The sequence below is a fragment of the Conger conger genome, chromosome 1 (assembly GCF_963514075.1).
Source record: "Conger conger chromosome 1, fConCon1.1, whole genome shotgun sequence".
NCBI classification, from domain to species: domain Eukaryota; kingdom Metazoa; phylum Chordata; class Actinopteri; order Anguilliformes; family Congridae; genus Conger; species Conger conger.
The window spans coordinates 60,694,786-60,711,291 of record NC_083760.1 but is presented as its reverse complement, the minus strand read 5'-3'; the positions used below and the strand labels follow the sequence as shown (position 1 = coordinate 60,711,291).

The 16,506-nt window shown below is 44.1% G+C and overlaps 1 protein-coding gene across 2 annotated transcripts in view; it reads right to left on the bottom strand.

Annotated features, from left to right (window-relative positions):
* The window catches only part of ascc3 (activating signal cointegrator 1 complex subunit 3), a 244,015-nt gene that overhangs the window by 211,276 nt on the left and 16,233 nt on the right, over positions 1 to 16,506 (bottom strand). For both annotated transcript variants that reach the window (XM_061237731.1, XM_061237739.1), the window contains exon 5: positions 11,756 to 11,876. In XM_061237731.1, coding sequence (XP_061093715.1) covers positions 11,756 to 11,876 — 121 coding nt within the window. The remainder of the gene's footprint in view (positions 1 to 11,755; positions 11,877 to 16,506) is intronic.

Below are 16,506 nucleotides of genomic sequence, written 5' to 3'. Positions count from 1 at the left end.
CCCTGGGTCCTTCGCCGTACCGAGAGAGCAAAACAGGAGGGCACCGTGGCGGGCACAGGGGGTCCTGCTGGAGACAGTATCAGGCAGCCATGTGGCACGGTGGAAAGAAGCTGCTCCGCGTATGTTTGTGTCATATGTCATATTTCACAGTCACCAGTTCAACTCCAGGGCCGAAAGACTCCACTTCTATTCTAGAAGACGGCGTGGTGTTACGTGGTGTGAATACATTCAGCAACACAGCAGGTGTATACGTGCATTGTATGCAGGGCAAAAGTGCCAACAATGACATTATTATTCTTAGCTCTGTGTTCAATTGGGTTTGCCTTCAAGAAGCTAATTATATTGTTTTGACTTAAGCAGCAAAACCGTTTGGCCTGAACTGCCCTTGCTCAACTGATTTTTCCTATTTTTCTTTACGCGTCCATCAAAATTCAGTCCTTACAACCGCTCACCAAAGCCAGAGAGGCTCTTTCAGAATATTTCATCCTGCCTCTCTCACGCCTCCTCGCTATTTTTCCACTGATTTCCATCTCAAAGGCACGTCTCCGGCTCTTTCCACGGCACGGCATCCAGCACTGCGTCAGAGACGCGGTCGGAGCGCCGCTCCTGCCCCCTCCACCGCCGGCATCCTACCCACACGTCGTCATATCCCATTCCCCATCCCCTCCAGAGTTCCCCGACTCCCGGCCCACAAACCCCCCCCTGTTGTCTGCTTACTAATGCAGCACACTGCTACTCAGACCTGACGCTGCTTCATTCCATTTTCAAAAGACGTTGACTTATTTTTGTTGTTTTTTTAATTGAATAAAAGATACAGAGGGGGAAAAAAAGGGAATGTACCCCCGCCAAGCTATTTAAGTAAATGTGTTTCCTAAAGAATTAAACACATACTGCCATAAGACAACGCATGATAAACAACACCTGCTCTCCTGTGTGTGTCTGTGTCCAGGCTGTGTCTGTCTGCGCCGGTGGTGCTTGTGTCTGCGTAAGAGTCTGTGTTTGTGCAGTGCCTGCATTTCTGTCTCAGTCAGAGCTGTAAGAGGGCTGTTTGCGAACGTTAGAGCTGCCTGCAGCTGTTTTAAGCTGATAGCTGCACCTGAGAAACGCTCATGTCTGTGAAAGAGGCATTTCTTTGTCAGTGAAAGATTTATCTGTGTCTGTGAGAGACCGTATTAATGTCTGTGAGAGAGACATATTTGTGTCTGTGAGAGAGGAATATTTGTGTCTATGAGACAGTCGCTTTTGTGTCTGTGAGAGAGACATATTCGTGCCTGTGAGAGAGACATTTCTGTATCCGTGGCCCATTTCTGTATCAGTGATAGACGTTTTTGTGTCTGTGAGTCTTTGTGCCTGAGAGTTTCTGTCTGTGAGAGACCCGGTTTTGTGTCTGTGAAAGAGATGTTCCTGTTTCCGTCTGTGTCTGTGACAGACCCGTGCTTGTGTCAGAGTAAGACATGAGTTCGGGTGATGGCGATGGCTGAGTTTGCATTCGCCTGACACCTGTATTTATGTCTCTCTGAGAGATTTGCAGCAAGGCCACGATAATCACAACAATCACAGACTGAAACCCTCCTTCCTCCCCGAGGGACACGACAGCCAATTATACACCATCCAATAAAGCTCTGTGGTATTCATCTGAGAGCCGCGTACGCATCTGTGAACTGTCTGTGTCTGTACCAAAGTGGTATTTGAACACAGAGCTCGAGTCCAAAAAAACAATACCCAAAATGCCACTGTGGAGAGCATCTGTTCATTTTTAATGCAGTTTCAATCTGCTTATTCTGCCAGCGTACAGGCAAGGCACGGCTCATGATTGCCCAGTTCATATATTAGTGTCACAATTTTTATTTTTTTATTTTTTTTTGCCATCGCCATGTAAATTTAGCAGGCCCATTACTCAAACTCAGTCTCAAACTAGTAGATACCACACAACGTCTGTAGAAGACTTTCTCATTAAAAGTTCAACAGGCTTCAGCCCTGAAGCAGACTGAATATGAATGTCTGCCTCTTCACACCCACAAGGCCATCACAAAATAAGCTTGCTTAAGAACTTCACAAATCTTCACCCTGTGAGCACAGCCACCTCAGTTAAGGGCTTGAACCCGTAACCATGCCGATCGCGTGACCTGCAAAAACCTAGCGCACCCTGGTATTAAGCCATCGTGGTTATGACCCAACCAGCCCCTAGCATGAGTACACAAAAACTCAATGTGATATTTGGAGCCACACTTTTCATGAGGATTAGCATGTAGGGAGTAGGCGTTGGAGAACTGCCGAGACACTCCCGAGACAGCGGAATATGAATTCCGTATGAAAATATGAAGAGACACTTCCTCTCGGTGAGAGTGAGGTGATCCTATCCCTGATGCTCACTGTGCTTCCACTGATACTGCGCAGTGTATTTAATAATGACATGGCGTGCCATCACTGCTCAGAATATCTGTCCATCTTTCTGCAGGTACATTTATCACGGGCTAATCGTGTATAAACAAAGGCCAAAGAAAATTTAATTAATGGCCACTGGGCTGCAATCAATAAACTGAGGAGTAAGATGTTGGTGAGAGAAAGTAACAGTGACAGTTTTGAATATTTTAGGATTCTCCGGCAGAAAACTTATTGATGCAGTTACAGCCAATAAAGAACGTCTGCAATCGAACAGATTTAACTGTGATTGCAAAATTCAGCAAGGCATCACAATGAAGGGGGTTTAAAATTTCAAACACAGTTTTGGATTATTTCATGCAATTTATGGACTGTCGATAGTGTCAACAACAGCAATCACCTCAATGTCCAATCTCCAATATCCAGTTCGCTCGGGCACACAACTGTCTAACTCATGTCTGAAAGAGGCATGCAAGAACATCAGATGAAATGCTATAGCGATAATCAAATAATATACTTTTATGCGAAATGTTTATAAACCTTTTCTTTTGATGTACAGTAAATTATTTCAGAACAGAGGAGATGAAGGACTGTTCATTCTGTGATGAATATTCACAGGTTCACTTTTGACAGCCCACTAAACAGACTCATATGGAAAACAACACGGATCCAGCTACAGCACGGGAGTAAATCAGTTGTCCAATGATAAAACCAATGATAGTCAATCCTGGCAGTGATAGGGACATCACTGCCTCTGGAGTGAGTCTTGAAACCATTTTACTTGGGTGATGGTCATGTGTATGCGTCGGAATGGAGACTGACGGGTTGCCGTCTAGAAAACTAGCTCTCTGGCTGTCAGGTTAGCAAGCAACTGATATCTGGAAACCAAGTCAGTTTGTCAGCAAGCCTGCCTGCCTGCCTGCCTGCCTGCCTGCCAAATTTCCAAACCCAAGAGCCAAATTAGATACCTTGTTAGCTCATTAATTTCATTTCCTCTGATAAATAAGCATATCATATTAGCCTACCTTTTTTAACCTTGGTAACGTAATTTAGGGGCTTATCCTGTACTGACATGTACATTCTCACAAAGCCATTTACACAGCAAGCCATGATGCCAGTGTAGCCCCTATAAACTGTAGGTAGTACTGTTAAAGTGACAAGCAGGCACTTACAACATATTTTACAAATCAACTGGTTTTACATCGCATAGCAATCTTCCAGTTAATAATATTATAAACAAGGACTTCAGAGACCATGATACCAAGTCATCCAGGAGTGTGAGAATGTTTGGTGCTCTCAGGAAAATAAAAAATCTCCAAAATAAATCAGATCCTTCAACGAAATAGTGCCTAATATCATAGTGAATCACAGTATGTACATAATATACAAAAAAAGGAAATATAAATATATATATATATATATATATATATATATATATATGCATAAGAAATTTTCTTCACGGGGTCGTTAAGCAACACGGAGGCAGGGCTAACTGTGCTAGTCACACAGAGAAACTTTTGAAATTTTTTAGACTTTACTCATGACTTATTCAGCCTGTAAAATGGGCAAACATCTCTTTAGCTCGATCCCAAGCTGCATTGGGGTTGGCGGGGGGTTGGGGTGACAACTCAGCACAACCAGGCTACTGAAGCACATCAGCAAGGACTGCCCCCCCACCCCCCACTGTAAAATTAATAATTCAACCTACTGCTGTTATGGAACCTCCATCAGCATATTTTCCTCATATGGGATGTCCTGCCTCTAACATATACATCAGTGTAACTCAAGTCTGCTTGTGGGATTTTGACTGGTAAGCAGATTCCTATTTCCATCCTCATCAGCTGATATACTAGCATTTTAATGCCTGCATCTTAAAAAATTGACTGCGTTTCATCAGACACACCTTCTCGAGATCCACCACATAATGACCCACCAAACGGCCACAGTCGACTACTGCTCCACACTGCTGCTCTGACCACTGCTCCACACTGCCCATCTGACCACTGCTCCACACTGCCCATCTAATCACTGCTCCACACTGCTGCTCTGACCACTGCTCCACACTGCTGCTCTGACCCCTGCTCCACACCGCCCATCTAATCACTGCTCCACACTGCCCATCTAATCAATGCACCACACTACTGATCTAACCACTGCTCCATACTGCCCATCCAGGGTTGGTTCCAGGCCCTGCCATTGCGCCACTGACCCTCTAAAAATCATGAACGACCGACAGAATTTGAAAATGAAACCAATGAGAGTGGAGAGCTGGTGCCAGTGGAGAATGTCAAAGAAGCGACTGAGAAAGTCGGTGAGGTTGCAGAGGAGGCGGCAACAACAACAGCAGGGCCCATTTCCAATAAAAAACGGACCTTGCCCAAAGACTGGCTGAACAAACAAAAGCCCTGGTTGATGTGCGACTTTGTCCATGAAAAGATGCTCTATAAGGTGTGCACAAACAAAAAGAAAAAAAACCCATTCACTGATAGATGTGACAACTCCCGCACGTCAACCCTGGACCGTCATGTGCAATCTAAAGACCACCGAGATGGGCTGATGGAGACAGACTCTACGGAAAACAGGCCATTAATGCTGCAGAAAGCAACAAATGAAAGCGAAGAGGCAATCATTAAAGCTCTCCAAACAGTCTACTTCATGGCGAAGGAAGACATCCTGAATTTGAAGCATGGAGCCTTACTGTTTTTCCAGGGGGTGTCTCATCTTAACAAGCTTACCGTGGGTGGGAACGCTTCACTGCGCTAGCCAAAGTCTAGAATGCGGACATACAGTACTGTGCAGAAGTCTCAGGCACCCTAGACTTTATTACATATATACTTATTTTTTTGTGTTTGTCAGTATAATAGAACACATTTGAGATTTCCAAATATTCTTTTTCAAAAAAGACATTTTTGTATTTAATTTAAAAAAGTTACATATTACTGTAAGCAATTTTTACATATAAACTTGATCAAGGCTGTCTGAGATCAGAAGCAAGGAGCCAACCAAAGTCTGCAGAAGAACTGTGGCAAGTTCTCCAACATGCTTGGAACAGCCTCCCTGCTGATTGCGTTCTAGAACTGCAAGACAGCGTTGGCTATCTCAGAGAAGTGATGCAGTTTTAACACCGGAGGGTGGTCACAAAAAATATTTAGTTTTTAACTATTCTGCCAAATTACTAAAATGTAATGTAAAATGTATATTACGTTTATTTAGAACCTTTCATTGAATTATTTTTTAAAGAATCTTATCTGCACAGAATGTTATATAGGTGCCTTTTATATATAGACTTTTGCACAGTACTGTATCTCAAAAAATAAAGGAGGCCCAGTTTGTAACCGTGTTAGCCGATGAAAGTACTGACATCGCCACCAGCAGAAAGCTCAACATTTACCAACGAATCGTGACTGGAATTCTGGCTGAGACGCTGTTCCTCAGAAACAGGAAGATTGCAAACGGCGATGCAGAGGCAGTATATACTGCAATCAAGGAGATCATCCATGAGAAGGCACTGGATGTGAGCCAGCTTTGGATCGGAAGATGCACCCATAACAACAGTGTTTGTTTGCCTTTTATGCTGCCCTTGAAGCTCTGTACAGGTGCTGGGAACCTCTTGCTGTCATGTTGGAGCAGCAAGAGGACCCAAAAGGGAAGGGGATTCTCAAAAACATTGCAATCTATGAGTTTATCATAGATATATAATGACCATGTTCATGGAAGCAAAGGACAATATTTTCACGAATGACTTAAATAAGCTTTAATCACAGGAGGGAGGGAAAGAAAGAATTAAAATGTTTGAAAAGAATAATATAAATGTTATACAGTTATTTAAAAATATTTTTTCCCTGACATGATCTCTCACTGTAATTGCACTGCTTACTGTATGTTGATTGTTTTTTTACAATAAAAGTACAAATTTACTTTTTCATGCTGACCCCCTTAAATATGGCAATGACCCCCTAGAAAGATTTGGCCCATCTAAATTCATCTAATCACTGTTCCACACAATGCTACACACTGCTGTTCTGACTGTAGCTCAATCACCTGTCACAACTCAATACAGCTCTTGGCTTGTCAAGACACAAGGAAAAGATTCACCCATCACCCAACTTGACAAGATTTCTTCTGTTGTGATTTGATGAGAATTCACCAATCCTGATGAGATTTATCTCTGACTTCTGAGAACGAAGAAGAGAGAGAGACAGGGAGGAGAGGTCCACTGACCCATGCACACTTGCAGTAGATAGGAAGACGAACAAAATATATAACACATATACAGCAGAGAAACAAATCTGCTCTCCGACTGAAAGTCATTCTATTATTATTCCACATTCCTCCAGAGCAGTCGAGGCTTGTGGGGAGATAAAAAGAAACGCACAGTCCCTGAAAACAAATAAAATCCCACAAAGCACTTTTCACTTTGTCAAAGATGATTCCTGTCCAAACTAATGAATTTCTGTCAGGATGAATTATGCTCCGTGCAATGCAAATAGCATCAGAAGCAGAGTGGCCGGCCGGCACCGCCATCTCCGTCCCAGAGGACCGGAGCGGAGGGATACGATGGAAAACTCCTCCTGAAAATCTCCCTCCCGACAAGACCACGCACAGCTCCGACAGCAACAAATTTATCACACCGCTCAGCCACAGTTTACTCTCGCCAACGCGGTTTACTCTGGGCTTCTCAAGATAGCGCCCTTTATCTGCTATCGTTCTCCTTTAACGGAAATTCAAGCTATTAGTGAAGTCATAGTTTTGCCAAAAATAAATAAATAAAAAAAGGAAAAAATTGCAATGCCTTTCCCCGGTGAAAAATGCGATATCAGTCTGCCCCATGCGTTGTGCGATTGCTCAGAGCCTGGGCGAGACCCACAGGTTTCAGCAAGGTGTGGGGGAACACTTCAAAATGCGTTTTAGCGGCTAGGAAATCAGGAGCTCCCACAAACAAGCAGGGCGCGAGGTAATCTGCTCTGCAAAGACAAGACACCCCCCCCCCACACACACCTCACCCCTCCGCCACGCCGCAGTTTAATCGAATGCAAAGAGAGGGAAAATTAAATCATCAGCTTTTAGCCCCTGTCCCTGACCTCAGCTGCTGGTTGTCATGGTAACCCTAATCTGGAGCCTTTTCCGGCAGGTGAACTTCTAGACTTGCTGAGCAGGCTGTTTCACTTCCCCGCGCCGCTCGCTGCAGACAACAGGGATCCGTGATTGGACAGAAGTAACGAGAACGATATCCCAGATAATTGCAAAGAGGTGGGGGGGGGGGTATGGTAACTTTTTTCCCAGTACCTTTTTCCTTCATTTTCAAATATTGTGCTGAGATACCAGTACAAGTGCTTTAACTAGGGCAATTTCCATCTAAGCTCTTTCAAGTTTTAGAACTCCCATGAACGAGTGCAAGCTTCTCAGTCTTTAAAAATGAACAATTAACCTCCAGTTCATTAAGCTCAGACATTTATATTTCTGGCAGAGGAAGTGATGTCACATGTGCTCTTTTGGAAAAAGCTCAGTATCAGAACTCCCAAGAGTAAAGCTGGCTGTTTGATGTAGCTGCACATTATGGAAAGATATTCTCTAACTGAGGTGAGCTTCTGATGCTTGTGGCAAGCGTCCATTTTATCAATATGACATAATCATTCCTTGAACATTGACCATATTAGCGATAGGGTGCACATGCACATGTGTGCTTTTGTACTCGTACATGTGTGCCTGTTTGTGTGTGGGCACAATAGTGTGTGAATGTGCGTCCCCATGTGTGTGTCTGCATGTGTGTGTCCTCATTATATAGCAAAAACAAGTATGTGTCCTCACCATGTAGCAAAAATGTGTGTGTGTGTGTGTGTGCGTGCGTGCGTGCGTGCGTGTGCGTGCATGCGAGCATGTGTGCACAAGCGCTTGTGTGCTTGTTTGTCAGAATGGAGTTGAGAGGAGAGGACGGACATCTGAAACACATCACCAGTAAACAAGCGAAGAGAAGCTCTCACTACCCCCAGCTCCCAAAGCAATATCCCACAGCTACCCTCCTACCAGCGAACACCAGCCTCCCCGCCAGGCAAGAGTGGCGTCTCGCTGTTGGTTTTTGGCACTGTCAGATACTGCATTTTTAATCCCCTGTTCCTGGATGCAAGACCATGGTAGTTGATCTAGTACTTGATCCCATCAAACCGGGATGCACTGCCAATCAATTTTTCATTAATACTGATTACTTTAAAAACCTCTAACCTGCTAATATCACAGGGCCGTACAGAGTAAACTTAAGTACAAATGACGGTGGGTTGAAACTGCAGTCCTGTCCAAAAGGTCCTGCCAGGCAAGACCGCCCCTCATCGTTTCACCACCCGTGCCGGGTTCAGTGTTTTTAATCCCCTGGTTCTCTTTGCAAGACTGAATTAGTTGATCTAACACTTGATCTCACCCGCCTGGCAATCAATATCAATCAATGCATTATTAATACTGATTGATTACGTTAACCTCAAAAACACCCACGGGCCCCTGGCAGTGGCGCAGAAATGAGAGCGAGCCCAGGAGGGAGTACAGGGAAAGAGCGACGGCAATTACGTAGGGGTGGGTCAAATCTAGCGGCTGGAAACTGGCACCTGCGTCGCCCACTGCAGAACATCGTGTTTCTCATCAGCGCTCGCTTCTGCCAAATCAACTCAACTACATGTCTGTTTGCGTGCCACTGGATATCTCAATAACACATTGCACATTTTCTGAGGGAAAGTAATGCAATTTTTTTAAATGTATTTTTTGTTTTTAACTGTGGGGCGTGTCGCACCTGGTGCATCATCTGGGAACTGGAACTGTGTCAGGGTATAGCCTGAGCTTTGCAGGCAAATGATGCAGGTAGACTGCATGTGCTTTACTGACCAGAGGGGTCACTGTTTCACAAGGAGGTATGGCCGACACCGTTTCCAACAGTGCTTCATCCTCTGCTGCCCTAAGGTCTAGTGGTTTAGCTGGATATCCTAACCGGGAGGCAACTGTGGAAGTGGCATGTAAAATAATTTAAAAAAATGGTGGAAAAAAGGGTTTCACGTCCCAGACCAACCAAATGTCACAAGATATTTTCATAAAGTATGCATGCAGGAGGCAATTAGCACAAATTTAAGTAAGAAGTGACCTAAAAGCTGCCAGCTCAGCTGTGAATATAAAAAGCAACTGAGAGTGACTGAGACATTTTGGGCTTTATGTGGGCTATGTATAAATTATATACCATTACTATATCTTTTTACCCCAAGCATTTCATGCGGCTGGACAGCAAAGCATGAAAACTCCAGCAATGACAAATTATTCAGCCTTATCTAAGACCCTTCACAGTTTTCTTCACATTTTAAAATCTTCAAGTTACAAAAGGGGAAGTGGAAGAGAGGGAGAGAAAGAGAGAGAGACAGAAAGAGTGTGAGCGAGCGAGTGAGAGAGAGAGCAAGAGAGAGGGAGAGAGTGAGAGAGAAACAGAGAGACTGAGACAGAGAGACACACAGTGAGAGAGTGAGAGAGAGACAGAGAGAGAGAGAGAGCGAGCGAGAGAGAGCGAGAGAGAGAGCGAGAGAGAGAGCGAGCGAGAGAGAGCGAGAGAGTGAGAGAGAGACAGAGAGACAGTAAGAGAGCAAGTGCAAGAGAGACAGAGAGAGTGAGAGAGTGAGAGAGCGAGAGAGAGAGAGAGCCTTGCACTGGATTATGTAGCCATTAGAACAACAACAACCAGGCTCCAGAGAAAATAAAGAAAATCCAATATTTGAATGCTAGGCACCAAAACATGAAGCACAATAGCTTTGCCTAATATTGGTTTATAATTAACCCCCATCTTAAAACATAATGTCTATTTCGCTTTGTTATCCATTGCTATTATTTTTATTAAGACTGCGTATAGGAGTGCGCTAATGCAGTTTTCCAGAACTACCCTGAATGAGTTTCAATTCCAGCCAGGTTTTTCTTTTCCTTAATTTTCTTTCTTGTATTTTTTCACCTCTCCTCTTTTGGCTGGCAAAGAGAGATAATGAAGAATTGAGCTGCACCCAAAAGACCATCTTTTCCTAATAGTCTTTCTTTGTATCGAGTCATTTGACAATAATGAAGAAAACAAGACCAGATTCTGAAATGGCTACGAGTTGGGAATAGAAGGTGGGGGTGGGGGGGTATAGGGTTGTCAGAGTTGGAGAAAGGAAGTCCCATTTCACTGTCTTTACACTAAGTTCACATTTCCCAAATCCGTGGGTACGGCGAACGAGCTAGCATGTCGTTCTCACAAAATCACTGAAACAGAGTCAAACAAACACAAAAACTGTAATTTCTAATTGACTATGTCAGCTGTTATTATAGTTCTCACAATTGTGTATAAGTCTATCATTATTACTAGGGTTGTGTTCGCTTAGATGGTTTTACTGCTACTTTCAGTTGGCTATGTAAGCTGTTTATTGTTCTTCATGCACAACTGCATACTTTATCATTACTAGCATTCTGTTTCCTAAAAGGGTTTTTATAGATGTAATGTCAGTATGTCCGGTCTCTGATCAGTGGGGTATTTTAGCACAGCCCTGGCTCTGCCAGTTCCGCCCCAGGCGCGACCCCCGTGCTCTTACAGAGACAGGAACGGTTTGGCCACTCAGAGCTGTCAGTGTGGGGGGGCGGGCAGGGGGGGCCGGAGCATTGCTATCTGCTCCACACCTTGCCACCCAGGCCCGGATCACCTGTCAGCCGGCGGGCTGATAAACCTGTCCTTTTCACTTCAACAGCGGATGAAGCTCAACAGCATTAAGCCGGGGAGGGAGCGCGGAGCTAACAGAGCTAACGGGCTAACGGAGAGGAAGACCGCAGTCTTCTCACTGTTACTGCAAAACGCTTTCTAAGTGAACATGGAACTATGCACACATTTTGACAGTTAGCAAACACCCTTATGCAGAAAGATAACATTTTAACATACCATCCATTTATACAGCCGGATGTTATCACTGAAGACATCCAGGTTAAGCACCTCGCTGAAGTGTACAACAGCAGGGCCCCGGGAATCAAAGATTTGACTTACAAGCCCCAGTTCACTAACTTTCACAGTACACTGCTGCCCTATTATTAATACGCGTCCACGTCCTGCAGGCCACAGTGTCCACAGTGCAGGCATTTGCTTCAACTGTGATTTCAGTCATTCGCTTTCTGAACCAAGCAGGTGAAATAATTAGTGAAATCATGTGGTGTAGTGATCGGTAGGAGCAAATACCTGCAGGCACTGGACACTGCAGGACTTTCAGTAGTACTGCTCTTAAGACTATGCCCTCTGTCCATCTGGCATACTCACTCACTTCTTCCCCTGTTCCTCTATCTGTCCAGCCTTGTTGGTACATGCCTTGGAGGTACTGTCACTATCGCGACACAAACTCACCGGGAAGGTAGCTGAGCCTCTGTTCGGGCAGGGCGGAGAGGAGTGAGTCCACAATGTCTCCCCTGCGCTGGAGCAGCCTCCCGATCATCTCGAAGCCCTCAGGACCCAGGAGCTCAAACAGCTGCAAGGCGGGGATGAAACTGCGGTTAGCGTTCACGTGTTCAGTCGCGGTATCCCCAAGACCCCCCCCCCCCCCAAGTGTATGCCTGTTTAAAACGTAAAAGGACATATCCCTGAACGCTGATGCCTCCTTTAACACCTGGAACCGGCGTTCAGGAAAAAACCACTCAGCAAGACAACAGGCCCCTGAGCTGCCAGACCGCTGATGTTAACACATTAGAACAAGGGCTTCTGGGAGCTCTGCTCCAGTCTTTGGATGGGCCCACAGTATGGAGTCCGGACTGTGGTCAGCAGCCCAGCAGGGTGCTACATGATTGGCTTCAGCATCACGTAGGGAGGGAGGGCGTCGGTCCTCGCCACTGTCGTCGCCTCATCGCGCGTCCTTGTCAACGTCTGACTGACAGGGTACCAGAAACCTGCCTGAGGTTAGAATTACACCGGACACGTAGCCTTCTAAGTGCAAAGCTTTCATCCATGCCAGCGGATGATAGCTGTTACACAGGCTGTGCGGTGCATAGTCTTGTAGCCTTACAAGTTTTATTCTACTAGCATACACATCCAGTGTAGTTCCAGTTTACAGGGATAGTACACGGCAAGGAATAGAGAGACCCGCAAGCATTCCTCACAATAACGCCATAGTCAACCTAATGTAACTCATTTAATCAAATAATATTTTCACATTAGAAGATGGCTACATTCTCCAAATCCGCAGAATCGCTATGGGAGTAGCTTGAGCACCAGGAACTGCAGATATGTATCTGTAAGCGACTGAAAATAAACTCGCCTCCAACCGAAACGAAAGGCCAGCAAGCAGCCGAATAACAGTCTGAATATGAAATATTGACGCTGAAGGGCAACACAGAAGAGCTAACTGACATTAGGCCTGTATTATTGGCTTATTTAAATGTCCAGCCTGGAGGGTGGGTCAGCTTTAGCCTGAGGAAGAGCAGCCACGGAGGAAGCATATCGCCTCGACTTTTGTGTGTTTACATGAATCTGGGTAATTATATGCCTTTTTTCCGTGGTGCACATTTGAGTTTATTACGGCATAATCCTGCTAGGTACCTAAGACGGAGTGCTGCTAATAAACTCTGCTGCTGTTCCTGCAATAATACAGAGTGCCGATCTTCTCCCATCAGATAATTGGCTTTTTGAGCGTGCCGTACGTTTTGTTACGACTCACCCTTTGTGACGGGGCAAAAAAAGAAAATTCCAAATTGGAGATTCCAAATGAGGATAAGAGAGAGGATTTAAGGCTAAACATAAAGAAAATAAACAGATAAATAAACTCAATACATGAATTAGAATAAGCTACATCAGGACAGCCAGTCCTCCCACGTCTCCTCCGAGTGAAGCTCTAGTCCTTGGAGTGATGACCACAGGTCTTGAACAGAGGGCATTACTGCCACAGGAAACGCGCCGGAACACGACCGGAAATCCCAAAATTTGAAAGTGGAAATTTGGGGATGTTCCTATCATTTCTCCTCTTTTCCATCCCAAAGAAGATAATATTGCACAAAAAAAGACTCAGAACACAAGAATTTCCTAGTTAGATTCCTGGCCAGACTATAGTCCCCTAGCCCTTCACCTAGCCCCATTCTCCCAGGGCTGTGTTCATTTGCAATACAGATCACAAGCATTTCTGCCCTTTGAATGAATGAGCCACTCGCTGAAAAGAATATGAAGTATTTACTGAAATCTGCCAGTAGCAACTGGGAACTGGTTGCTTAATCAAAAAGCTTCATCAAAACTGGAAAAGTAACGCTCAACAAAGGCGCACATCATTAAAACAACGCCCCACGGTGAAATTAAAGGAAGCTTCATTAGTACGAACACACCTATCTGGAATGCGCCATTAAAATAACACCGTTGCTCCTATGGAAATGAGTGCCACAGTAATAAACAAGGGTGTTGCGACCGTAACGGAGGTGTCAAGAGTTTGAAATAACAAAAGCCTTAAGACTTAGAGCGCGCTTTCTCTAACACCCAGCATGCGTGTGATTATCAAATCAAACGGCAGAAAAAGATCGTCATAATTGCTTTATAAATCAAGAAGATTAACTTGAACTTGCCTATTTATATTTGGGCTGCTCAAAAGAAAATATACCCCACAGTGAGGTGAACATGCATTTCCAATAAGGAAACATTTTCTCCACTTTTCAAGAAGTCAGTCATTTTGTTTTATTCCCCGGGGAGTAATCACCAAGTAATCACCACTCACCTATCAAAAATGCCCTGTTATTTGTGCACCCTGCTATTTTAAATAATATATTTATGCTAAGCAGGGAAACAATTCTGCAGGTATCTACAGAAAGCAACAGAAAATAACTAGAGAAATCTAGCTTTGATGCAGGTAGCTGGTGGGTATTCACGACAAGCACCTGAAATGAATACTGAATGAATATTAATGTAATGGTGCTCATTATATCCTTTATGATCCACAATCAGGGACAGTGCCTCAAATAATAAACCTGAGTCAATAAAAACATGATGTACTTCCTCTGTTTGTGTTTTTAACATGGTGACTCACTGTAGCCCATCAATGCCACTATTTTAACACAAAATTACTCTCACATGATTTAATGTGCCAACAGACAAGAAAGCCCAGAGCCAACACCTTTGGGTATTTGAACTTTAAGTTTAAAATTACAACAACACTGTAAATGCAACACCCTCCTCCTTCTATGACTTTTTCTTAATATTTTGGCTTTAAACAACAGTATTCTTAAAATAAAAGAAAAAAATAATCAGAAACGAAAGACAGTTTGAGCCATTTCCTTCACAAAAAAATCCCCTATAGGAAACAGGTAGTGGTACCCAGGTGTACCCCAAGCTAAACTAATTTTGCACATATAATCACACAAAATTCATGCATTGCTATTGTGTGAGGTAGGATGAGTAACAATGGACGCTGTAGTTATACAAATAGGTTTACAATTCCGTGGACATAATTTTCACTTTTTCACTGAAACGGAGACTTTTAGTAAGCAAACTGTGACTGTGCGAAATGTAAACGATTTCAGAGCAGTCTCTGCATACGCAAACAATTGAAAACTAGGCGTTCTCTGTGGAATTGATGTGCCAGAGGAGATAGAGACAAAGGAACGGAGAAGTGGAATGAAGTTACTTTAAAAAAAATATTGTGCGTTGTTTCTTCGTTCTCCATTTTGTGCTTGATCTTGTTTTGCATAAGCGCATCATCTCGAAAATGCTAAATCAAAAATACGCCAGATCGCGATACGCCAGGTGCCGCTAGTGTTGAAGTAGCCCTTTCCGCATGTAGTGCTTTTGTATAGCTTCTTTTGTCATTCTCCTGCAAACTTGAGATGAACAGGGTGCAGAACAAAATGTACTGCATGTAACTGAGCTTCCCCGTAAATAACATGGTATCAAAGCACCTATCAAAATGTTTATGCGTCTCAGGATTAGCATTCAGCCTGTCTCCTGACCTGTAATTAGTCACGTCTCTTGAAACAATAACTTTGCTGAAGTAGACGACAGCGAGGATTTTTTGTTGTGGTTGCTGTTGATTCTAATTGGCCGTGACAGTACATGGGAAAAGACATCTGTGAGGGAAGGAAGACACTGTTCTAAACCGGAGGCGCTGCTCCGTAATCCGCACAGTGCAGCGGGGGTCTGCAGCTACAGCCCATAGCATCTCTGAAACTACCTTCCTGTTAGGATGGAAGGTGTGAGCTGCTAAGATAACATCCTCTGCTACGAAAGAGGCATAATTTAAGTAAAACTACCAGCTGCTAATGAAGACGTATATAATTCAGATAATACCCAGCTCTGAAATGAAGGCATAAGTGATTAAAACAACACTTATAATGAAACCACTCCAACCAGACGCCCGCCCTGAGGTTGTGGACCACTGCAGCCCTGCTCCTCTCCTGGCTCCTGGTTCATGCCCACACTTTGACACATCCTGGAGCTACAGATTCATCCCTTCCCTCTGAACTACATACTCTACATCCGTCCATGTGGACTCTCTAGATTACCCGCTAGCTTAATACCTCAACTGTTACCACCTCAACCTATAGACCAGTGGAGGATGGGCATCCCCCTATTGTCGGGTTCCTCTCGAGATTTCTTCCCATCGGGGAGCTTTTTCTCGCCATTGTTTGAGGGTTTTTCTCCTATTAGGGAGTCATTTACCTCATGCTATTTTGGGGCTTAGGGCTGATATTTCCCATTTTTCTTCTTCTGTTTACTATGGAAAGCGTCTTTGTGACAGTCTACAAAGCACTATGAAAAGCGCTATACAAAATTTAAAAAATGAAACTAAATTTGACCAGAAAGAAGAGTGAAGAAAGAAGAAATAGGGAAAAGAAAGTTTCATACAAAGAACAAATTTTGTTAAAAAAAATTCAAACACCTTCAACATAAAGAATGGTGCCCATCATTAATACAAACCCAGCACAAAAGCCAACACAAAGAAGCGTACCATTAACTCAGCATACGCCCTTACCAGAGCGAAGGCATAACTCTTTTAAAATGTCCCCCCCGCCGTAACAGAGGTGCTAACGCTAACGCTCCCCTGTGCCTCTGAAGATGAGGCGCGTCATTAAAACTGCACCCAACCCTCCAACAAAGGCGCACATCATCGGGCTGCAGAGAAAGCGAGCGCG